This window comes from Gadus chalcogrammus, chromosome 2, assembly GCF_026213295.1.
Source record: "Gadus chalcogrammus isolate NIFS_2021 chromosome 2, NIFS_Gcha_1.0, whole genome shotgun sequence".
Taxonomy (NCBI): Eukaryota; Metazoa; Chordata; class Actinopteri; order Gadiformes; family Gadidae; genus Gadus; species Gadus chalcogrammus.
This window is the reverse complement of record NC_079413.1, coordinates 24,342,350-24,367,679: the sequence shown is the minus strand read 5'-3', so window position 1 is coordinate 24,367,679 and position 25,330 is coordinate 24,342,350. Positions and strand designations below refer to the sequence as shown.

At 46.3% G+C, this 25,330-nt stretch overlaps 2 protein-coding genes across 4 annotated transcripts in view; one reads left to right on the top strand and one right to left on the bottom strand.

The window, feature by feature from the left end:
* septin12 (septin 12) overlaps positions 1-5,779 on the top strand; it is a 38,971-nt gene extending 33,192 nt beyond the window's left edge. For 2 of the 3 annotated variants that reach the window (XM_056605764.1, XM_056605772.1), the window contains exon 10: positions 666-5,778. In XM_056605764.1, the coding sequence (XP_056461739.1) occupies positions 666-795 (130 nt within the window). In that variant the 3' untranslated portion in view covers positions 796-5,778. Of the gene's footprint in view, positions 1-665 lie in introns of all 3 variants that reach the window. The other variant, XM_056605780.1, reaches the window with a different exon arrangement.
* Positions 5,780-7,988: 2,209 nt separating this feature from the next.
* fbxl16 (F-box and leucine-rich repeat protein 16) lies at positions 7,989-17,309 on the bottom strand. Its single transcript, XM_056604881.1, has 6 exons — positions 16,524-17,309; positions 15,608-15,850; positions 12,359-12,624; positions 10,129-10,213; positions 8,686-8,749; positions 7,989-8,137 (listed from the first exon to the last, which is right to left on the bottom strand). Exons 1-6 carry the CDS (start codon positions 17,304-17,306, stop codon positions 7,989-7,991), a joined length of 1,590 nt encoding a protein of 529 aa, XP_056460856.1. The 5' UTR covers positions 17,307-17,309.
* Between the last annotated feature and the right edge of the window lie 8,021 nt (positions 17,310-25,330).

Sequence of the window (25,330 nt, the reverse complement as noted above, 5' to 3'; positions counted from 1 at the left end):
TATGTGAATTGAATGCAGAACCTTTGAGTGTTTTAGAATACATTTACAGTCAAAATTGAGTAATGTAAAATGTAAAATAAATAACTAACTCCCAATGTGCTGCGCTCGTGAGCAGTGACTAACACGTGCGTGCTGAGCAGTATGGTCTCACCGTTAGAGTCTACAGTATAACAAAATAACATGGCCTGGGACCTAAAGAAAAACAGGCACAACATGCTCAAACAACACGTCTTGTGTACATTGGTGAGGTGAGCGCGCAGCTGCCTGAGCGAGCATGCTTTCATGTTGTACGGTAAAATTCAATCTCCTCTTTTTTACTCTAGCTAAAGTTGTTAGTTAGCAAGGCGAGTAGGAGCGCAATCTGCAGGATACTAAGCGCAATAACATTTCTAAAAAAATAATAATAATCGGTTGTAATCTGCGTCTTTTTGGCAGATGTCGATTATTTTCAAAAAGGCTATTCATCGGCAGGCCGATGAATCGGTCGGGCCCTAATTCAAATCGACCTAAAATGCAGCCTTAAAAAAGTGGAGAGAGACAAAGTAAAAAATCGAACCCAATAAAACGAGTCCTAAATAGGGTAAAGGAGTTCCCGTGTAGTAATGTGGAGGATATTGCGTATCGGGGAAAGCCAATTGAAGGCTTGTGTTGTTGACCCCGCCCAGGTCCCACCTGGAGGACCTGAAGCAGGTGACCCACGACGTCCACTACGAGACCTACCGCGTGCAGCGCCTCACCGCCGGGGCTGTCCACCAGGGGGGCCCCAACGGCAGCGACCTGGAGAGCCACCTCTAATGGGGGGGGGGGTGTGTCTGTGTCTGGGTGTATATGTGTGTGTGTATGTGTGTGTGTGTGTGTGTGTGTGTGTGTGTGTGTGTGTGTGTGTGTGTGTGTGTGTGTGTGTGTGTGTGTGTGTGTGTGTGTGTGTGTGTGTGTGTGTGTGGGTGTGCGTCTGTGTGTGAGTGTGTCTGTGTCTGTGTCTGTGTCTGTGTGTCTCTGTCTGTGTCTGTGTGTGTGTGTGTGTGTGTGTGTGTGTGTGTGTGTGTGTGTGTGTGTGTGTGTGTGTGTGTGTGTGTGTGTGTGTGTGTGTGTGTGTGTGTGTGTGTGTGTGTGTGTGTCTGTGTGTGAGTGTGTGTGTGTGTGTGAGTCTGTGTGTGAGTGTGTCTGTGTCTGTGTCTGTGTGTGAGTGTGTCTGTGTCTGTGTGTGGGTGTGTCTGTGTGTGTGGGTCTGTGTCTGCGTGTGAGTGTGAGTGTGTCTGTGTCTGTGTGTGTGTCTGTGTCTGTGTCTGTGTGTGTGTCTGTGTGTGTGTCTGTGTGTGAGTGTGTCTGTGTGTGAGTGTGTCTGTGTCTGTGTCTGTGTCTGTGTGTGAGTGTGTCTGTGTGTGTCTGTGTCTGTGTCTGTGTCTGTGTCTGTGTGTGTGTGTGTCTGTGTGTGAGTGTCTGTGTCTGTGTGTGAGTGTGTGTGTGTGTGAGTGTGAGGGTGAGGGTGCGTGGGCCTTTGCAGGCAGCCTCCGTTTCTATGACTGTGAGCTGAAGTTCTATTTTTTATATTTGGGAGAGAATTGCATAATGTTAGAACGAAAAAGTGGAGGAATAGATTTTCGTTTTTTATTTCCATTTCTTTGACAAATTTCTATTGAGGTAAATGCGTTAAAGGCAAATACATTTTAAGTATATATATATATATATGTTATATATGTTCAGCAATGTGCACACATGTCTGGAAGGACGGACTCAAAGGCCCGTTGGTGAACACGCCGTTCCTAAGTATTTTGTACTATGAGTCTTACTGAGTACTACGTTCATTATTTAGTCTTACAGGTAAATATGATCAAAGATAACCCTAATTCTCAAGTGCTTTAATGAGAAATAAATATGATTCAACTATGGTTAACTCAAAGCTACACTTTGGTCCACGCTGAAAGCAACAAAAAGTTGCCCAAATAGTTAAAGTGGGCATAAGCGCTCCCTGCAGCAAAGTAACTCTCATAACCTTCTTTGTGAGAACATTGTTCTCTAAAGTTAAGCAACTAATAAGAATTTTTAGATCTGTCCTATTTTGATTGATTGTGTCTCGTAAATGATCAAATAGTTTTAATGATGAACAATGTACGAAAGATTTAATTTTTTGATAATGATTTGGCATATTTCGTCTGGAGGATTGGCTTAAGTTATATTTTCATACTTCTATCATTAGCCACATATAAGTATACATTAATGTGCATGTGTATTTGTCATATTGTTACTTGAGGCAATCAATAGGAATACAATACCGATTTTGACACAAGCTATCAATGATATCGTAGGCTGTGTTAAACCAAATATACAAAGACCCACTGGATTGATTTATTCGGGTATTCATGGTGCATATGTAGCAAGAATAACTGCCCCTGATTCTTGCACAACGTTACTGTTCATATGAAACATTTGTTTAATCTTTTCTTTCTGTCATTACCGCCCCCTGGTGGCTCAGGAAGGTATGAGTCGAAATAATCAGATGTTCAAATGGTTTCTTTAAATCTGCTCTTTGTGACCAAAGGGAACAGAGCTCACCCACTTTCCACAAGTTATTTTCAAGTTTCATGTCATGGCCCAATTAAAACATGTTGATGTGTTTCATGTTAACGGCATTAGACCGTAGAGCAGCCAAACGCAGTGTTGCTCTGCCAAATGCTCTGTTCTGTACCCTGAACGTTTGTATTGAATATGAACAATGCCTATGCTAACGTTATTCTTGCCTTTTCCTAATATTACCAATAGGCTTATGTTAACACTGATTTACAATTAAATGATTGTCACTTTCTTATTGTCTGTTTTCTAGTATTGTTTTATGCTTAGCGGTTCTGTTTAACTGGATTATAGTGTTTATATCTTAATTTATAAAAGGTAATGATATGCTAGAGCTTTTTCCCAGTCAGCAAGCTGAAGGGTTAGGTTAGAAAGTATTTTCAAAACTGCTGCCAGAGATTGAGTTTGGGATATTTTGGAAATAACTCTGAATAGAAAACACATTACAAATACCATAGCCATCAAATCAGTGAATCCAACTGTGAATCCAATAGTTGGTGATGTTTCTTAATGCAAGTCATTGTATTACAATGTATTATTATACATATATATGTCATTGGATTAAGATACGAAGAGGAGACACAACCGAAAACAGGACCTCAATTGGTACAACTTTTAATTTATAATAGCAAGGAATGAAACCTCCATAAAGAGACTGGAAAGGAAGGAAATAGTTCCCCCTTGTAATTGCTTTCCAACTGTCAGGTGAAATACATCGATTTTCTCAAAGATACTTTTTAAGAAATGTATATTAGAGGCTGTACTACAAAAGTCAGTCTCTGATATACAGTATATATGTGACGCATATTTCAGAGCAAATATAAATAATAATAAATAAAAACCAGCTGGCGGATTCCTCTCGTTCCCCGGCTAGCCAACCTGTGTTCACGCTAATGGATCCATTAATATTACTGTGCCCAAGATCCCATCACCCACAATACGGCTCCCCTCTCTGACAGGAAGCGCTCCAAAAGTCTCCCTGGTTACGTCCGTTTGACCAGTTACAGCTTGCATAGCGGCGCAACAGACGATAGCATCTGGCCTCACCGGGACAACAGATAACAGATGTCAGAGTAGAGAGGACAGACAGTAGGACAATGGACAGAGGACAGACAGTAGGACAGAGGACAGCGTCTGGCCTTTCACCGGGACAGAGGACAGACAGTAGGACAGAGGACAGACAGTAGGACAGAGGACAGACAGTAGGACAGAGGACAGCGTCTGGCCTCTCACCGCGACAGAGGACAGACAGTAGGACAGAGGACAGAGGACAGACAGTAGGACAGAGGACAGACAGTAGGACAGAGGACAGACAGTAGGACAATGGACAGAGGACAGCGTCTGGCCTCTCACCGCGACAGAGGACAGACAGTAGGACAGAGGACAGACAGAGGACAGACAGAGGACAGCGTCTGGCCTCTCACCGGGACAGAGGACAGACAGTAGGACAATGGACAGAGGACAGACAGTAGGACAATGGACAGAGGACAGACAGTAGGACAATGGACAGAGGACAGACAGTAGGACAGCGTCTGGCCTCTCACCGGGACAGAGGACAGACAGAGGACAGCGTCTGGCCTCTCCCCGGGACAGCAGGGGGAGCCAGGTGAAATGCTCTGCGTTGAGCTCCATGGTGAGGTCTATAAGGACCACAGGCTGGTCCCACCGTGACCTGAGGCCTCCCTGGAGGACGGGGGACCTGGCCCGCCCGGGTCCTCAGTAGAATACTGTTAATACTTATCGTCATTGTGTGTTTATCGTGTCCAAGCACAGAGGAGTACATGAAGCATTGTACAGCCAGTTAAACACAGAGGAATTTGCATGGGAAAAATACAACTTAAAACTTGAAATATGAATAAATACATATTCCTTATGCCTTGAAACAAAGAAAAGAATCAGCAGCATATCTTTCTTTGTTTAAATTCTTTAATCAGTGTGCAGAACATTGATAAACAAGACTTTGAGTCCTTTTTGCACACTGTCTGCACAAAACAAAACAGTTTGTTTTTACAAACGGACGTAACCTGGCCTATATTATTTGCAAGTCAAAAGCTTTCAAAATATGGAAAAATGGCACATCAACCAAAGCAACAAAAAGGAACGATTCACCAATCTGTGGCAGAAATGATTCGCTGGGCCAATTCACCAAACATGAGAACGACAGCAATGCTTTGAGGGACAGGTTGCCAGCATAAAACGACCAGTGCTTTACCAATTTCAACATTGGTTGTTACTCCTGCTTGTGTTTCACTGTTAACCATCAGTGGGACGACATGTGGGACATGAGCAAGGGGAGTCCGGTTAAACAATGATGTCTTTGATCGGAAAGTCATAAGAGAACAATGTATATCTTTCTTTCATGGTGCATATTGTTATTCTTGTATTGGTTTACAGAAGTGAAGGACAGCTATTCCAAGTATAACTCCTATGTTTCACATTATCCATCAGAATACTGGAACATGGAGTTGAAGTCGTGGCCGACCACATGGATAACAAGCAATGTCTGAGAGAGCTTCAAACGCACACTTACTTCAACCACGCCTCAACCCACACAACACTGGATCACTTTTCTCTGCGGTTTATTCCATTACATCTTCATGAGAGCAATGGACTAGAAAGAAAAGTGTTCTCTGTCTCCTGTTGCTGTTGTTGGACCCTCACACACAGCTGGAGCTTATGATGTGAACGCATTATGATGTGAACACATTATGAATGTGAACTCATTATGATGTGAACGCATTATGATGTGAACACATTATGAATGTGAACTCATTATGATGTGAACACATTATGAATGTGAACTCATTGTGATGTGAACGCATTGTGATGTGAACACATTATGATGTGAACACATTACGATGTGAACACATTATGTCTGACATCACACAGCAGAACCGTATGATATGAACTCTCTCAATCTAGTCCAAAAGAGGGTTGTCAAAGAAACAAAACATCCAAATGATTCCACCTCATCAATCAATCAATCAATCAATAAATACATAAATAAATAAATAAATACATAAATAAAAACAGCTATTATTAAATAGATATTGTTTGATTGAAATAAATAAATAAATAAATTAAGAGTATGTACATTATCATGACAAGCGTTCTTTTCTGAAAAACTGCTGTTGGTCAAAAGACACACAGCTAACTGTGGCCAGCATTTTACAGCGCACAATAAATATTATGCATCCATTACAGTTACGTGTAGTGTCAGTGTTATGTCCTCTAAACCGACTCCTGGTGTGGGAACCAGAATAGGATGTGAACTGGGAATGTGGGGATATGGGGGGGCCTGGTGTCAACAGTGTGGTGCATTCAGCCCTCCAGAGTAATGACAGCTCCAGCATCATCATGATGCTAGGAGGCTAGAAGGCTAAAAGAGGCTAGGGGCTAAAAGAGGCTGAGAGGCTGAGAGAGGCTAGGAGGCTAGGAGGCTAAAAGAGGCTAGGGGGCTAAAAGAGGCTAGGGGGCTAAAAGAGGCTAGGGGCTAAAAGAGGCTAGGAGGCTAAAAGAGGCTAGGAGGCTAAAAGAGGCTAGGAGGCTTAAAAGAGGCTGAGACGCTGAAAGTGTGTGTGTGTGTGTGTGTGTGTGTGTGTGTGTGTGTGTGTGTGTGTGTGTGTGTGTGTGTGTGTGTGTGTGTGTGTGTGTGTGTGTGTGTGTGTGTGTGTGTGTGTGTGTGTGTGTGTGTGTGTGTGTGTGTGTATGCATGTGTTGCTTGTTAGTATTTCCCAATGTATGCTCACTCAAGCCTGCCTTATTGGGGTCAGGTAATAGATGGTCCACAGGTGAGCTCACAGCGTCCTTGGGTCATCACCAGCATTACCTTGATGAAGGGGATGAGTTCCCCCTGGGTTCCCCCTGCCCAGCTGAACGAACTGTTTGCTTATGATCGTTTACATGTGCCTTTGAAAGTAAAGAGCACCTTGAGGCTTGAGCTGCTTTGAGCTGCCAGCAGAGGAAGGCTACAGAGAAGTTGTAATGTTCTAAGTCTAGTACAAGGGTCTGTGTTTAAAGCCTTACCTGTGACGGCTCTCACACAGAGCCCTCCACAATGGCACAAATCATTGCTGAGTCATTAGTGTGTGTTTGTTGGCTAAAAAAAGTCCCCCAAAATATTATTATATTCACCATGAGTCGCTAAATATTCATCAGAAACCTAATTATTGATTACAAAAACCTTACTGTCATTCTTTTGACACATGCCACAAATGGCTGAAAGTGGCCCTTTGGTCTTCAGACTCTGGAGCCATGTTATCCTCCAGTATGGCGCCTCCACTACGGGGACAGAGGGCTCCTGGGGGTTGTAGTTTCTTGATTTGCACATTGGTGTCTCCTTTAACAGTTGTAACCCTTGCTTAGTAAAACAAAATGAAATTGAAAATTAAAGAGAACAACAAGGCTTCTCTGGACATCAAAATAAAATTGATATATATGTTGAAGGATTAAACAAAAGATAAAGTGTATTCAAGACAAGTGAATAAAGCGTGCAACTCTTTTGAATTTGATATAGACATAGAAATGAACAAAGTAAACCCTGGTGGCGGATTCCACAGAACGGGGGTCGGCCCTCTGAGGGCCAGGAGAAGAGGAGAGAAGTTCTGTCCATGCTCTTTGCGTCAAATTAACCCATCCCTTGTTATCTGATCCTGATTCAGCTGCTCTTTGGTTCTCAAGAACAGCTGTCAGCACCTCGAGCTCCCACCAATCATCTGGAGCTAGCATCACAACTCTTTCTCTCTCTGGGCGTCACAACTCCACGAAGAGAGAGGTCACCTTCTGAGAAAAATAATAGGAACTATATTACACCAAGTAATGGAAATATCAATGAGAGTACTAATTATCTGGAGAAGTAACATCTGTTTCATTTGTCACATAACATTATGTCTGCAATAGTCTTTAGTAGTCTATGAACATAGTTTCGTGGTGTCTTTTCGAAAGTCTTTCATTCTGCCTTTGCTGGTGCTATGTCCATGCCATGTTCAGCACCAAACCTTTCTTAAGTATTTGAAACATTGCAGGAAAAAACACTTCGGTCAATTAGAAAAGCTTTCCTCCAGCTTTCCATCTCCCTTTGTAAACGTTTCTTTTTCACTTAAAAAAAAAAAATCAAGTCAGGCAAGAATGCCTCGCCAAGGATCTCCATCTCCCTCTGGCGCCCCCTCTGGCGCCTCAAGATCATAACGTCCATCACATCCCACCAGGAAAAGGGTTAGAGCCTTCGGTACCTTCCATCGCTTGTCACTCTGCCCGGCTGCAAGTCCAATTGATGATGAGGGGGGGTTGCTTCCAGGAGGAGGGGGGGGGGGGTACTTTCAATGAGAGGCAAGAAAATAACAAGGACGAGGAGGTGGTAGGGAGTTCAAGTGTGGTTGGCGTCTCTCTGTGTGGTGTTCCTCAGGGCGTGAGGAGGAGCCCTACTCGATCACCATGCAGTGGGGCAGGTGCTGGGAGTAGTACTTGAAGAGCTCCGCCGTGGCCCCAGGGCAGTTGGTGAGCTCCAGCTCCTCGAGGTCCTGCAGCTGGATCAGCCCAGAGAGACCTGTGGTGGTCAGCAGGGGGCAGCCTGGGAATAACAGGACAAGGCATGGGTGACTGAGTCCCACTAACCTGCTGGGACACACCTTGGCCCTTTACCTGTACAGTCTGCACCTCAGCTTCTGGAAGTTACATCTAACGTACACTCAAGATACTAAGGCACACGACCCCGCCCTTAAGTAAGCACACAGCTCAACACTAAAATAATACACATGACTCATCACTAAACTAATACACATGACTCATCACTAAACTAATACACACTTTTTATTTAACAAATAATTTTGTCAACATCCTCACTTGACCTTGAGGCCAAATCAACACTTGAACGTGTGTTTTCTTTACTATAAGTTCTGTCTCTGAGTGTAGACACCCTGCCCATTGGTGCTTAGAGATTTCCATTAAAACAAGTGAACCACCTGTCTCTCTGTAGAGAGAGGAGCCCTCAGACTCCTAAAAGAGACCTGCCACAACCAACTATCTTCTAACATGAAATAAGTACTTCATAACCTGTATGGAGAAGGGTGTAGATGATTATTTTATAAAACAAAAGAGTCAGTGAATGTGATGCAGTACCTGCGAGGGATAGGAGACGAAGACTTCTCATTCCAAACAAATGCTGGAGCCCAAAGTCTTGTACCTGAACACAGACACACAAAATCAGAATGAAAGGATCTTTAAGTAGTGAAGCACTGGGGGCCCAAGACCCTGGTGAACGAATACACAGAGAAGAACGAGAGACCTACTGGAGCTGAAGCTACTGGAGGTGAGACCTACTGGAGGTGAGACCTACTGGAGGTGAGGCCTACTGGAGGTGAGACCTACTGGAGGTGAGGCTACTGGAGGTGAGACCTACTGGAGGTGAGACCTACTGGAGGTGGGGCCTACTGGAGGTGAGGCTACTGGAGCTGAAGCTACTGGAGGTGAGACCTACTGGAGGTGAGACCTACTGGAGGTGAGGCCTACTGGAGGTGAGGCTACTGGAGGTGAGACCTACTGGAGGTGAGGCCTACTGGAGGTGAGGCCTACTGGAGGTGAGACCTACTGGAGGTGAGACCTACTGGAGGTGAGGCATACTGGAGGTGAGGCTACTGGATGTGAGGCCTACTGGAGGTGAGGCCTACTGGAGGTGAGGCCTACTGGAGGTGAGGCCTACTGGAGGTGAGACCTACTGGAGGTGAGACCTACTGGAGGTGAGACCTACTGGAGGTGAGACCTACTGGAGGTGGGGCCTACTGGAGGTGAGGCTACTGGAGGTGAGGCTACTGGAGGTGAGACCTACTGGAGGTGAGACCTACTGGAGGTGAGGCTACTGGAGGTGAGACATACTGGAGGTGAGACCTACTGGAGGTGAGGCTACTGGAGGTGAGACCTACTGGAGGTGAGACCTACTGGAGGTGAGGCTACTGGAGGTGAGACATACTGGAGGTGAGGCCTACTGGATGTGAGGCCTACTGGAGGTGAGACCTACTGGAGGTGAGGCTACTGGAGGTGAGGCCTACTGGAGGTGAGGCTACTGGAGGTGAGGCCTACTGGAGGTGAGACCTACTGGAGGTGAGACCTACTGGAGGTGAGACCTACTGGAGGCGAGGCCTACTGGAGGCGAGGCCTACTGGAGGTGAGACCTACTGGAGGTGAGACCTACTGGAGGTGAGGCTACTGGAGGTGAGACCTACTGGAGGTGAGACCTACTGGAGGTGAGACCTACTGGAGGTGAGCCCTACTGGAGGTGAGGCCTACTGGAGGCGAGGCCTACTGGAGGTGAGGCCTACTGGAGGTGAGACCTACTGGAGGTGAGGCTACTACACATATAAACGGGAGCTTAACTTTAAAGAAAACATTTATTATAATGATTTCTCTCTAGTTGGCTAGGGGACAAAGCTACAAACATGCAGCTGTGTGTGAGCGTGTGTGTGTGTTGTGCTTGTGCGTGCGCGTGCGTGTGCGTGTGCGCGTGTGCGTGTGCGCGTGTGCGTGTGTGTGTGTGTGCGTGCATGCGTGTGCGTGCTAATGGGTCACCTGACAACACCAGCGCAGGTAGAGACTCCTCAGTGTGGACATGGTTGACAGGTAGCCCAGGCCGGTGTCTGTGATCCGCACGCACCTACATGAAGAGAACAGAAACACTCATCACCATCACCATGGTTACAAGACAACCATCGCTTGTCATACGTGACGTCACCAATCACCATGGTTACAAAGATCAACCATTACTTGTCCCTGACATCATTAAGTGGCTTTCTGCTGCTCTTCCCTCCTCTCTCCTCATCTCTCCTCCTCTCTCCTCCTCTCTCCTCCTCTCTCCTCTTCTCTCCTCCCTCCTCTCTCTTCTCCTCCTCTCTCCTCCTCTCCTCTCTCCTCTCTCCTCCTCTCTCCTCTTCTCTCCTCCTTCTCTCTCCTCCTCTTCTCTCTCCTCCTCTCTCCTCTTCTCTCCTCCTCTCACCTCCTCTCTCCTCTTCCCTCCTCTCTCCTCTTCCCTCCTCTCTCCTCCTCTCTCCTCCTCTCTCCTCTCTCTCCTCCTCTCTCCTCCTCTCTCCTCTCTCTTCTCCTCTTCCCTCCTCTCTCCTCCTCTCTCCTCCTCTCTCCTCTTCTCTCCTCCTCTCTCCTCCTCTCCTCCTCTCTCCTCCTCTCTCCTCTTCTCTCCTCCTCTCTCCTCCTCTCCTCCTCTCTCCTCCTCTCTCCTCTTCCCTCCTCTCTCCTCCTCTCTCCTCCTCTCCTCCTCTCCTCCTCTCTCCTCCTCTCTCCTCTTCCCTCCTCTCCTCCTCTCTCCTCCTCTCTCCTCTTCCCTCCTCTCTCCTCCTCTCTCCTCTTCCCTCCTCTCTCCTCCTCTCTTCTCCTCTCTCCTCTTCCCTCCTCTCTCCTCCTCTCTCCTCCTCTCTCCTCTTCCCTCCTCTCTCCTCCTCTCCTCCTCTCTCCTCCTCTCCTCCTCTCCTCCTCTCTCCTCCTCTCTCCTCCTCTCTCCTCTTCTCTCCTCCTCTCCTCCTCTCTCCTCCTCTCTCCTCCTCTCTCCTCTTCCCTCCTCTCTCCTCCTCTCCTCCTCTCTCCTCCTCTCTCCTCTCTCCTCCTCTCTCCTCTTCTCTCCTCCTCTCCTCCTCTCTCCTCCTCTCTCCTCCTCTCTCCTCTCTCCTCCTCTCCTCCTCTCTCCTCTTCCCTCCTCTCTCCTCTTCCCTCCTCTCTCCTCCTCTCTCCTCCTCTCTCCTTCTCTCCTCTTCTCTCCACGCTCTCCTCTCCTCTCTTCTCCTCTCCTCTCCTCTCCTCTGTTTCCGTTTCCGGTGTGTGTGAGAGTGAGCGGCGCAGAGTTTTGAATTTGGCCGAGGGATCAGTGGTTGTGTCGGGAGGTTTTTGGGAGGAATGGCGTCCCCCGAGACGCCACCTCCGTCTATCCGGCAGGGAGTTAGGATAGTCCCGCCGGATAGTAGCGTTACTGTGGAGGAAGTTCTGTTGGCTGTCGGTGAGCAGGTAGGACATGATAAATTATCTTTTGCATCTAGAATGAACAAAGCATATTTATTATACTAAACATTATAAATCAATTATTGGCATATTGGCTCTTACACAATGTTTAGTGGGAAGGATCTACATTGGTTTATTATGCGTGTGCAGAATATCTAGAAGCCTATCGTGGGAATGTTCTGAGGGGGCCGGTCAACCCAGAATGATAGTACTACCGACACAAGCTGTGGGAGCATGCTGCTCACAGGACTACACTCTGTTACACTATGGACGCTTCTGAAGGTTCTGCTTTTAAATATTAACAAAACATTTCAATTTTAAACTAGTAATTTTCCTTTAGTAGCATTATTACAATGATTATTGTGTAATCAAATACCTTGATTGATTCTGTATAATTTCTAAATATGAATTCATAACTTCAACTTTTTATTGCATAACCCATGAAAAGGCTGCAGTTTGAGTAGATTAGCTGGTAGAGTTTTAACCTCCGCTCAGCAGAAATGTGATGTGCGTCATCCTGCTACGACCCTCCCCTTTCTGACTGCTTTCACCTGCAGTGATAATCTAATACTCAATAGAGTTACCAACATGACATATTCAAAAATGTGTGTGTGTGTGTGTGTGTGTGTGTGTGTGTGTGTGTGTGTGTGTGTGTGTGTGTGTGTGTGTGTGTGTGTGTGTGTGTGTGTGTGTGTGTGTGTGTGTGTGTGTGTGTGTGTCAGTGTGTGTGTCAGTGTGTGTGTGTGCGTTACATGCACCATCACACCAGGTGCTTTGCTGTAAGGATCACACACACCTGTCCAGGACCAGCTCCTCCAGCTTGTGCAGGTCACAGGCGATGTACTCCAGGGCCATGTCGGTGACCCGCGGGCACCAGGACAGGTCCAGGCTCCGCAGCTTGCGCAGGTTCTCGGCCACCAGCTCCACGCCGTCGTCTGTGATCTTGGAGCAGCCGGAGAGGCTGAGGGCGGTGAGGTTGGGGAGGCTGTGCACCATGTTGACCACTCCATGGTTGGTGATCTCCCAGCAAGAGTGCAGCCGCAGGGTGTGGGTGGTGTAGCCCTAGAGTAGGAGTGGACTTCATTAGTCTCTTCATTAAGACACAAACCATATAGCAACACAAAGACACGGCTGGTATAGACCACCTATAGACTGGTACGGACCGCCTATAGACTGGACCTCCTATAGACTGGACCTCCTATAGACTGGTACGGACCTCCTATAGACTGGACCTCCTATAGACTGGACCTCCTATAGACTGGACCTCCTATAGACAGGACCTCCAATAGACTGGACCTCCCATAGACTGGACCTCCTATAGACCGGACCTCCTATAGACTGGACCTCCTATAGACTGGACCGCCTATAGACTGGACCTCCTATAGACTGGACCTCCTATAGACTGGTACGGACCTCCTATAGACTGGACCTCCTATAGACTGGTACGGACCTCCTATAGACTGGACCTCCTATAGACTGGACCTCCTATAGACTGGACCTCCTATAGACTGGACCTCCTATAGACTGGACCTCCTATAGACTGGACCTCCTATAGACTGGTACGGACCTCCTATAGACTGGACCTCCTATAGACTGGACCTCCTATAGACTGGTACGGACCTCCTATAGACGGGACCTCCTATAGACTGGTACAGACCTCCTATAGACTGGACCTCCTATAGACTGGACCTCCTATAGACTGGACCTCCTATAGACCGGACCTCCTATAGACTGGTACGGACCTCCTATAGACTGGACCTCCTATAGACCGGACCTCCTATAGACTGGTACGGACCTCCTATAGACTGGTACGGACCTCCTATAGACTGGACCTCCTATAGAATGGTACGGACCTCCTATAGAATGGTACGGACCTCCTATAGACTGGACCTCCTATAGACTGGTACGGACCTCCTATAGACTGGACCTCCTATAGACTGGACCTCCTATAGACTGATACGGACCCCCTATAGACTGGACCTCCTATAGACTGGTACGGACCTCCTATAGACTGGACCTCCTATAGACTGGTACGGACCTCCTATAGACTGGTACGGACCTCCTATAGACTGGACCTCCTATAGACTGGACCTCCTATAGACTGGACCTCCTATAGACTGGTACGGACCTCCTATAGACTGGACCTCCTATAGACTGGACCTCCTATAGACCGGACCTCCTATAGACTGGTACAAACCTCCTATAGACTGGACCTCCTATAGACTGGACCTCCTATAGACTGGACCTCCTATAGACTGGACCTCCTATAGACCGGACCTCCTATAGACTGGTACAAACCTCCTATAGACTGGACCTCCTATAGACTGGACCTCCTATAGACTGGACCTCCTATAGACTGGACCTCCTATAGACTGGACCTCCTATAGACTGGACCTCCTATAGACCGGACCTCCTATAGACCGGACCTCCTATAGACTGGTATGGACCTCCTATAGACTGGACCTCCTATAGACTGGACCTCCTATAGACCGGACCTCCTATAGACTGGTACGGACCTCCTATAGACTGGACCTCCTATAGACTGGACCTCCTATAGACTGGACCTCTTATAGACTGGACCTCCTATAGACTGGTACGGACCTCCTATAGACTGGTATGGACCTCCTATAGACTGGACCTCCTATAGACTGGACCTCCTATAGACCGGACCTCCTATAGACTGGTACGGACCTCCTATAGACTGGACCTCCTATAGACTGGACCTCTTATAGACTGGACCTCCTATAGACTGGTACGGACCTCCTATAGACTGGACCTCCTATAGACTGGACCTCCTATAGACTGGTACGGACCTCCTATAGACTGGACCTCCTATAGACTGGTATGGACCTCCTATAGACTGGACCTCCTATAGACTGGACCTCCTATAGACTGGACCTCCTATAGACTGGACCTCCTATAGACTGGTACGGACCTCCTATAGACTGGACCTCCTATAGACTGGACCTCCTATAGACTGGTACGGACCTCCTATAGACTGGACCTCCTATAGACTGGACCTCCTATAGACTGGACCTCCTATAGACCGGACCTCCTATAGACTGGACCTCCTATAGACTGGACCTCCTATAGACTGGACCTCCTATAGACTGGACCTCCTATAGACTGGACCTCCTATAGACTGGACCTCCTATAGACTGGACCTCCTATAGACTGGTACGGACCTCCTATAGACTGGACCTCCTATAGACTGGACCTCCTATAGACTGGACCTCCTATAGACTGGACCTCCTATAGAATGGTACGGACCTCCTATAGACTGGTACGGACCTCCTATAGACTGGACCTCCTATAGACTGGACCTCCTATAGACTGGACCTCCTATAGACTGGACCTCCTATAGACTGGTACGGACCTCCTATAGACTGGACCTCCTATAGACTGGTACGGACCTCCTATAGACTGGACCTCCTATAGACTGGACCTCCTATAGACTGGACCTCCTATAGACTGGACCTCCTATAGACTGGTACGGACCTCCAATAGACTGGACCTCCTATAGACTGGACCTCCTATAGACTGGACCTCCTATAGACCGGACCTCCTATAGACTGGTACGGACCTCCTATAGACTGGACCTCCTATAGACTGGACCTCCTATAGACCGGACCTCCTATAGACTGGACGTCCTATAGACTGGACCTCCTATAGACTGGACCTGCTATAGACCGGACCTCCTATAGACTGGACCTCCTATAGACTGGACCTCCTATAGACTGGACCTCCTATAGACTGGACCTCCTATAGACTGGTACGGACCTCCTATAGACTGGACCTCCTATAGACTGGACCTCCTATAGACTGGACCTCCTATAGACTGGTACGGACCTCCTATAGACTGGACCTCCTATAGACTGGACCTCCTATAGACTGGACCTCCTATAGAATGGTACGGACCTCCTATAGACTGGTACGGACCTCCTATAGACTGCTTGTTTGCTCTGAGGACAGGGTTAGGTTAGGGTTAGGGTTAGGTTAGGGTTAGGGTTAGGGGGTTAGGTAAGGGTTAGGGTTCAGCGGTCACCTGTTTGGCGGTGAAGTAGGCCATGGCCGTGTCCGTGACGTGGTAGGCCTGCAGGCTGAGCTCCGACAGGTTGGGGAGGAGCTGGGAGATTGCGGCGATTGCGTCGTCTGCCACGTTGATGCAGTCGCTGACACTGAGCGAGGTGAGGCGGGCGTTGAGGCTGGACCAGAGGCCGGCCTCCGTGAAGTCGTTGCAGCCCGACAGCTCCAGGTGCATGAGACCCTGCATCTGCTCCAGCATCACCTGGGGGCGCAGACAGGACTGAGTGGGGGCACACACTTTGGATCTGTTTATAATTTAACTGCTCTGCTGTACTTTCTGCTTTTAAAACCGATGAACAAATAAACATCTTAACATCCCCATCATCATACATATATCCTGGTGCCCAGAAATATCTGCCAACAATATCAGTGTTCCCAATGGCAAGGCAACCATGTACTAATCACATGTGAAGGCGTGAAAACACTCTAATTCATTTTTTATCGAATTGGAAAGTGTTGATAAGCACTTATAAATAACCCTAAGTAGATGCAACACGATCCCTGTAAGAGGCAAAGGATGTTATCTTAGATACAAAAATATACCAATATACAAAGCTGCTTACAATTGCACTGATAAACATATAGCATTCATGAGAACATTCGTAGGTAACAGTGTATTCTGTCTCATACCTGATTCCGATCTCATTTGATTAAAATCGGTTCAAGTCCTACATATTTGTATCAGGTGCCTAACCCTAACCCTAACCTTTATCTTGTCCTTTATTCACCTTATTCATTCATATATCTGTTGGGACTGAAGTACTTATTCATTTAGCCCTAAGTTACACATCCAGCCTGTTAAACACACTTCTAGCATTCAGATGATTATCAACTGGATCATGGAACATGTGACATTATGGATCGCGTCCCCTCACCTCCAGGCCGGCGTCGGTGATGGTGGAGCGCTTCAGGCTGACGGAGCGCACGCCCTTCTTGGACAGGGGGTAGTTGTCGATGAACTCGCAGATGTCCAGGTCGGACACGCCCACCAGGCAGAAGGCCTGGAAGCCGCGCAGGGCGAAGGCCTGCAGGCTGACAAACTCCTTGTCCCCGCTGGGCTGCAGGGCATACAGCTCCTTGGCGTGCAGGATGGGCATCACGCCCTCCCAGAACTTGGGCTGGTACAGCACCTTACGCCACGTCTTGCAGACCTGCGCCAGCGCGCATTTCTCGGCCGTGGTGAAGAACCACAGCAGCCGGTTCAGCAGCTTCTCGTCCAGCACCAGCTGGCGCTCGGCCGGCAGCAGGGGCTTGGGCAGCGTGAGGGGGGGCAGCTGCAGCGGGCGGAGGGAGGGCTTCAGGGCCAGCGGGGGCTTTCCCGCCTCCAGGCCGTTGGGGCCCATCAGCAGGCCGGCCCCCAGACCGGGGTGGGGCCCGCAGCCCCCCTGGGGGCCCAAGCCGGCCTCCAGGTGCAGGAGGGGGTGGGGGTGGTGGTGCAGGTGGTGGTGATGGTGGTAGGGCAGCGGGGAGGGTGGGGGGGGGAGGATGGAGGGCACCGAGGCGGAGGAGGACTGGCACAGGCGGTTCTTGGCGGCGGGCGTGCCCTTGGTGATGCTGGCACTCAGCATGCCGTTGGGCTGGGCGGGGGGCAGCTTCACCATGCCGTTACGCGTCACGCAGGGAGACTTCAGCTCGCCGGGAGCGGACATGTTCAACATCTGGAGCCTGGAGCGAGACATAGCAAACCTGCATCATTGATCCAGCAAAAGTGCATTACATCATTAAGACATTCAAAACATGACATGATCATCCAATAATATCTTTGGAATGCACCGGTGTTTACAACGATACATTGAACAGCGTAACAGCCCTGATGGCTAAGTGGGCAGAGATGTTGGAACCATATCATCTACATGCTGCCCTTCAAGTGGGACCCGACCATGAGTCCAGTAAAACAAGTTCCTTCCTAAACAGCTAAACTAGCTGTTCCTAAACTAATCAATCTACTCTTGTACTGAAGGTTTGAGGCGTCCCTTGCCTGGTTTCACTTTTGAGATGCTATTCCGGATAAAAAGTAGGTGTCCTCCTAATTGGTAAATTCTCACAATAGGAACATTAAAAAAATGTAATATGCAGCGATTCTGAGACAGAACACCAGTTGTGGTCATATGGGAAAAAAACTAATATCAGATACTTTATGTTACAGACATTCTCTTCTACTCTCTTGCAACTACTGCAGCAATGTCATCATGTGACGAGTATCGGCAAAAGCATTTAAGTTTAGCCGCGGCAAGGTAAAATACTCCACAAAACGTTTAACTAGCACCAAGTGATGTAGGCTCTATTACTCCTTTATGACCCCTCCAATAGAGTGGCGAAGTCACGCCCCTTCCGGTAGAGCCCATGGGACCTCTGAGATCGAAAAATATGAATGGGTTTCAATGGAGAGAAGACGACTCCATTCAGGCCTCCTCCAAAGCCACGCCCCATAAACACATGAACACGTGACCAGCATGCTAGCTTTGCTCGCTAGCTTTGGCAATCGCTGTCGAACCTTTAGAAGACTCCGCTCATGTGCAATGAGGTCAGGGACAGAGTGCACTCACCAGCTCTCTTCAAAACAAACTGGCTTTGTGCGAGGAGATCCGCAGTTATCCGCATTTATAACATTTTCATTGAAAAAATATAAAGACAGCAAAATGGCTTTGAACTCCTGGGGAGATATCGACAAAAGCTGGAGAGCTATGAGAGCCTAATGCGCAGGCTTTTGTCCGACGGTGGGTGTATGGGTTATTATTCTGCTGTATTTGTACTTTGTTTTGATGTGCTTTACATTGCATGGTATAAATTGCATGCTATGGGGCCATAGATTCATTGTTTTCACATTAAGCCTTTTAGGATATACTCATATATATATACAAAGCTTTGAATGTCAGGTTTGGTTTTACTTGGTTTTATTGTTGTTCCTGGATTTACTTTGTTTTACTATTGGAACGTTAACTTTATGTTAACACGTTAACATGTTAACTTTATGTGAACATGTAACTTTATGTTAACATGTTCACTTTATTTGAACATGTTAATATGTTCCGGTCCCTCTGACTGCATCATCCCTAATAGAGTGGCGAAGGCACGCCCCTTCCGTTAGAGCCCATGGGGCCTAGGTGGGGGGGGGGGGATTTGACGCGGCGTCCTGACTGGGGGGTGGGGGGGGGGGGTGGTAAGACGCAGAGTCCTAACGGGGGGGAGGGGGGGAATTTCGCAATTGCTCATTCGCGTAATCGAGCAACCGCGCACAAAATACATTTCAAAGTGGGCAGGCCCATCGGGAGAGCCGGCAGAACGGCCTCGGGGTCTAGTGCTGCGTTTTAATATCCATCCGTCTCGGAGGTCCGAGGACGTTGCCTAGCGACACGCACAAACACGCCCCTTTTCCTCGGACGGCGAACTCGCCATCTCGGTTGAACTCAGTGGTGACCGAGTAAAATTCCGAGACAGAATTCAAGATGGCTGCGCCCATTGTGACTTCATTGTTTTCATTGTGCTTGGACCGCTTTGGTGGTTTAAATGGCAATTTCAATCACTCGTATTACTGCAATACCTTACTGCGTCCGTATCTCTGCCTATCTATGGCCTATAGCCTACTTATTTTGGAGCGCCTGGTCCTCTGACAATGCTACCGCGACAACAGCTTTCCGGGTGGCGTCCATGTTTTCCTCCAACGACCGAGCGAAATAATAAAACGCTTGAAGTGTGGGCGTGGCGTCAGATCCGAGATCGGAGTCGGTTCGCAGAGAATACTCGAACGCAGCATAACACCGTCATATATATAAACTATAACCGCATTTCACATTAATCACATTTATTACACAGGTCTTCTCAATGCCATGGAACGCTCTGTTCACTTGCATGGGCCCTTCACAACTTCCGGCGGTGAATTATATATGATAACTAGAAAATGCATTTCCTGTGGAAAATGCGGTGAGTGCTATAGTAGGCGCTGAATGAAAAGCACAAAGCATTGCAAAAAAATCCAGAAATGTGAAATGATTTGAACTGAAGAATCTGAAACGTCAATGTATTACCCTGCACTGTGTGTGTGTGTGTGTGTGTGTGTGTGTGTGTGTGTGTGTGTGTGTGTGTGTGTGTGTGTGTGTGTGTGTGTGTGTGTGTGTGTGTGTGTGTGTGTGTGTGTGTGTGTGTGTGTGTGTGTGTGTGTCTTTAAGAGAATAGTGAGCCGGTGTGTGATTAAAAGTAGCTCAATAGAGTAGGAAAAGCCGCCCAATCTGGCAACAATGCCTGAACATCCTCCAAAAGTAGCCCAATCTGGCGGGGAAAAACAGCCCAATCTGGCAACACTGCTGAACGTCATCTCTCCTGCGACACCGTAAATCAATGAGACCAACTGAAAACCCGGTATGAAACTAAAATTGTGATTCTGATTTTTTTTTAAATGATATCGAAAATCCGTTTGGATGTTATTGAAGATACAATGTATAGATTTGTTAAATGGTTTGAACGAAGGTAAACGGTCGAAATCGACCGAGTTACGATGTCTTCAGAAATTAAGTGCCCGAATGGGCAGACGGCTGCAATGGGACCAACTAGAATATGACGGTTTGAAACTCAAACTGTGATTCTAAAGAAAGGGATATCAAAATTCTGTTTAATTATTATTGAAGATTGTGTGTAGATTTGTTAAATGGTTTGAACGAAGATAAACGGTGGAAAATGGATTCAGTTACGTCTTAAACAGTTGACGTACCAGAGGACGGCTCTGACGTCCTCCCATTGACTCCCATGTTAAAAAAAGATAATATTTTAAAATTAGAAAAAAAATATTCTGAAAAGAAACGCGCAATTCCAAGCTATTCTGAATGTTTTAAATTTTGAATGGTCTCTAGGTGAAAAATTTAGGAAGGAGATAGGTCCCAAAGTTTGTAGACAATAATAAAGAAAGAAAGAACGAAAGAACTAGAAATTAGGGATGCACCGAAATGAAAATTCTTGGCCGAAACTGAAACCGAATATACTGAAACAGTTGGCCGAAACCGAATACCGAATACCGAATGTGGCTTTTGCTGTTTTTCATTCATTTAGCTTTAATTTTTCACCATCGCGTAAATCAAACAATTAAATGTCCTTTATAAACTTTTTTGTCTTGCTTTTCAATAAAAAAAATCAATTACAAATTTGATACAAAATATTTATTGAATACTGAACGTTTTCTAACATTCCAGCAGACCTTATAGCAAGAATTTAAGAACAATGTACCTTTTAAATAAATTAGTAAAACAAAATATTTTTATTTGGCCATCTTTGAGCCCCCCTATATGCTGACTAGGGATGGGGATCGAAACCCGGTTCTATCAAGGACCCGGTTCCACTTTTTTCAAAATCCGAAAATCATTAACGTTTGGGCTAATCGATACCACTATCGAGTCCCGTCGCTCATTTATAAAAAAAAATATCCCGTAGGTCCTGTAACGTAATGTTGTGTCCCTCGAGTCGCGTCACGGCAAACATGTATTACAAGTGAAACAAGTGAAGTCTGGCGGTTAACTTTGCTCGCGAGGGTGGCTGAACGGGCGAAAAGGGTGAAAATCATTTATTGTAAAGGGGGGAACACAACCTCAATGGCCAAGCACATTAGCATTGTGCATCAAATAAAGGCCAAATGCAGTACCTTCGACTGTCTTGAATTGAAAAGACTCCTCCCGTCTCCTCCGTCTCCTGTCGCACCACAGACGGGCCCGTCTTAATCATCCATTCATTCGTCCCGCATGAGTGTGTCAAACGTCCCGACTAGGCGGGGCGTTTGAAACAAATGTCAACTTACGTTCAAAGTTAAAAAACAGCTCGATCATTCAACATATCTAATCAATTACACTTGTAACTAAGAGCACACACATGTGAGTTGTTGATCACATGTTGAAATTATTTGTGACGTAACGCCATCTTTGAAAAAGACGTTTAACTGAAAAGTGTTTCAATCAACCTGGCTCTTCCCTATTTTGTTTTGGACAGGTGCGCTCGGCTCTTTTTTCATCTCCGTTTGTCATTTAGTTGTTTACAAGTACATGTAGACCTTTTTTCATCTCCCTTTATTGTCAGTTAGTTGTTAACAAACTTACGTGCGGCTCTTTTTTAGTCCAAGTAGTAGTATTAGCTCTTTTTTAATCCCTCTTTTTTTTTAGAAGTGCACCGGCTCATTCAACACTCGTTGCTTTTTTTTTAATCAATAATAAAAATGTTCGGTGTATTTTTTTCTGCCTTTTTACTCCTTCGTCCGAAACCGAAAATTATGGCAGGGCTAATGCATGTGTGTGCATGTGTCAACGGATATCAATGAGAGCAGCTGGAAACTGCTAGTTTGAAACTAAAACTGTGATTCTGAAAAAAGTATAAATGCTATCGAATTCGTTTCGGATGGTATTGAAGATACAAATGTGTCGATTTGTTTGATGGTTTCAACGATGGTAAACGGTTGAAATTTGACCGAGTTACGATGTCCTACGTAATTTAATTGTCCGAATGGGCACATGGCTACAATGGGACCAAATCTAGAATATGACGGTTTGAAACTAAAACTGTGATTCTAAATAAAGTATAAATTATATAGAAATTCCGGAAATAATTATTTTCTCTCCATTGAAACCTATTCATATTTTTCGATCTAATAGGTCACATGGGATGAAAATATATCTCATGATATATTTTTCAAAAGTAAAGGTTGTAGTAAGACCATATAGAGGACGTGCCTATTGAAATGGTTGCCAAACAAAAAATCCTTAAAAATAAGGGGAGATATATTTCTCAAAAGTAAAGGTTGTAGTAAGACTATAGAGGCCATGCCTATATGGAACACGTTTTGGAGCTCTAGATTCAACAATGGCGACGCTATTGAAATTGTTGCCAAATAAAAATTCCTCAAAAATATGAGGAGATATGTTTTTCAAAACTAAAGGTTGTATTAAGACCATATAGAGGCCATGCCCATATGGAACAAGTTTTAAGGCTCTAGAGTCAATAATGGCGACGCCATAGAAATTTGACCATTGTCGTCGTCGTTTTCAGTTTTGCCCTTTACAGATGTTTTCTAAGCTTGCGGCTGAAAGCCGACAGCTCATAGAAGCCAATGCAATTCACCGTTCTCTAAAGACGGCTCGTTTGGATGAAAACAAGGTTGTAGCTGGTTCTCTAGGTTATTTAGCTAGAGGTGTCATTTGTGTCGCAACGATGTTTCTGCGATGATCTATTGAACCGCAAACTCTGAATCTACTAATTTCTTTCCAACTTGACAGAAGTGAAATAACCATGGCAACCGGTCAAACAACTTTTTTTTGGCCATCTTCCTGCGTGCGCATCCGCCGTGTTGATAAACTAATCCTATCACCTTATTCCGCCCGTAAACAAGGGGGGCGCCATATTGGTTCCGTTTTGTGTTCGATCTTCCGGTTGAGCAACTCTGTCCATTATCGTACAGCATAAAACATTAGCAATTTTTGTCCAGATGACCAGCATTATTAATAGCTGACACAACAATACTGTGTTGTACATGGGAAAACCAGGGCAGAAGGTTGTGGGGCAACCTTCAATCTTCATCCTCCGCCGTCCAGCGATGAGGACCGGCATACGTGGTTAAAGGCGCTAAAGGCGCTAAATTTGAAGAACCCTCCGAAAAAACCCTACGTCTGTTCTTTTCATTTTGTGGACGGCAGACCATCAGACCAACACCCATGCTCCGAGAAATGGTTGGGATATGTTGTTATATATTATTCCTCCGGCGAAAAAGGCTTGTTGGATGCTTGTGACGCTCCAAGGTAAGATAACATTTTAACACTAACAGCTATCAAAATCACTAGTCGTTAGCCAGCTAGCGTCTAATGAGTATGATCAGCATATACCCGTAACCATGCCTTGATAAATGAACAGCATTACAAGATAAGATCAGGTCGAGGCTTTCTAATTTGGGACTGGTTACGTTGAAAGGCAGCAAAATGATTAACCTTATCGTTGAAAACTTTCTGATGTCTGATGCTGTTATTTCTACAGAACCCTCAACCAGCTCTGCAATCCAGGAGACTGATGGGATGACACACCGTGTTGCTTCTACACAGGGGGAGTATACATTCATGGAAGATCACATCTATGCTGTCAGTGACTCACTCCATTGTCCTCTCCTCCATGACCAGGCAACACAGTGTCCTGAACAACATCTTGTACACACCGAACTTCTCCGGAATGATCGGCTGTGTCTACTGTACACTGGGTTGTCAGTGGATGCCTTTGAGGCTTTATCCGACGACCTGAAAGAAGGATGCAGCATCTCTCAGCTACATCCAAGGATCAACTGTTGATGACCCTGATGAAGCTCCGGCTGAACCTATTGCAGGACGACATCGCAGAGAGGTTCAGAGTGCCTCAGTCTGTGGCCAGTAGGATAATCTCTCAGTGGCTGGACTTCATGGAAGAGAAGATGAGGTGCTATGTTCCATGGCTGCCCAGCGAGACGATCCAGGCAACGATGCCACAGAGCTTCAAGGAACATTATCCATTAACCACATGCGTAATCAACGTTCTGAGACCCCTCTTCAGAAGGCTCACAATCTGGACTCAAGAGGCGAGTCTTACAGTCATTACTATGGACATAAGTCTGCAGGTCTATGTAATCTTCGTGGGGACATTATACAAGAAGATGAGGAATAAGATGTTCAATCAGTTATAAGTTCAATCAGTTGTAATGGTTACATGGTTAAAATGTTGTTTCTATTGTTGTTTGTATTGTTAGGGTTAGGGTTAGGGTTAACCCTAACCCTAACCCATTTTTTTAAAGAGACATTCCTCCTTCTTGGTCCGACCGACCTTTCCACTATGTAAATATTGATACGCCTCGGTGCTCTTAAAGTTTTTCGTGGCCGACCCATCGACGCCCACCGACAGCACTAAATAATAAAAAATATCCCCATATGACACCTGAGGCCACCGCCGCATGTCATCCAACCACTCGGGGGAGTTCATTAACCTCGGGTGACGAAGTACAATCCCTCCATCCAAACTTTTGACATGTTTTTTTGTCACTACCCACGTTAGCCTCTCCATCTTAATTCGCCGGGTATTTCAATGTAGCTATCTAGCCGTAGCTATAGCCGACCGGAAGTTTCAACACAAAGCGGAAGACAATAACATTTAAATAGGGACGTGGCGGAATAAGGTGAATAGAGCTCGTAAGTCCGCCCCTTCTGGTAGAGCCCATGGGACCTTTGAGATCTTAAGTATGAACGGGTTTCAATGGAGAGAAAGTAATTATTTCCTGGTCCCAGTCTTTATATGCCCTGGATTACACTTATGTTGTTTGTGGATTTAAAAGATAATTTTTCACTTCAAGAGTTTGACCGTTTATTGTGCATTTGTTCAATTAAAGGCTGTAGAGAAAACACAATGAGAAGACTACACGTCTCGTATGTGACCTCATGCTCCCTGCGACTGGTGTGGGCAAGACCGACAATCTCCTCATCGGCATAACTGAAAATCTACACATGCCCTGACTTATAATGGTTTTCACCTCTTTCAATGCTGTTATCCTCCCCTCGGAAAAGAGTGTTGAAGTGGAGCAGAGAGATCGGCATGTCTGTACCAGAGTGGTTGTGACGTATATCATTCGCGTCGAGAGCAGCGAGGGGCTGTAGTTCACAAAGCGGCCTGACGCAACTAACATTATCAAACTTCCTCGCAATTCTTT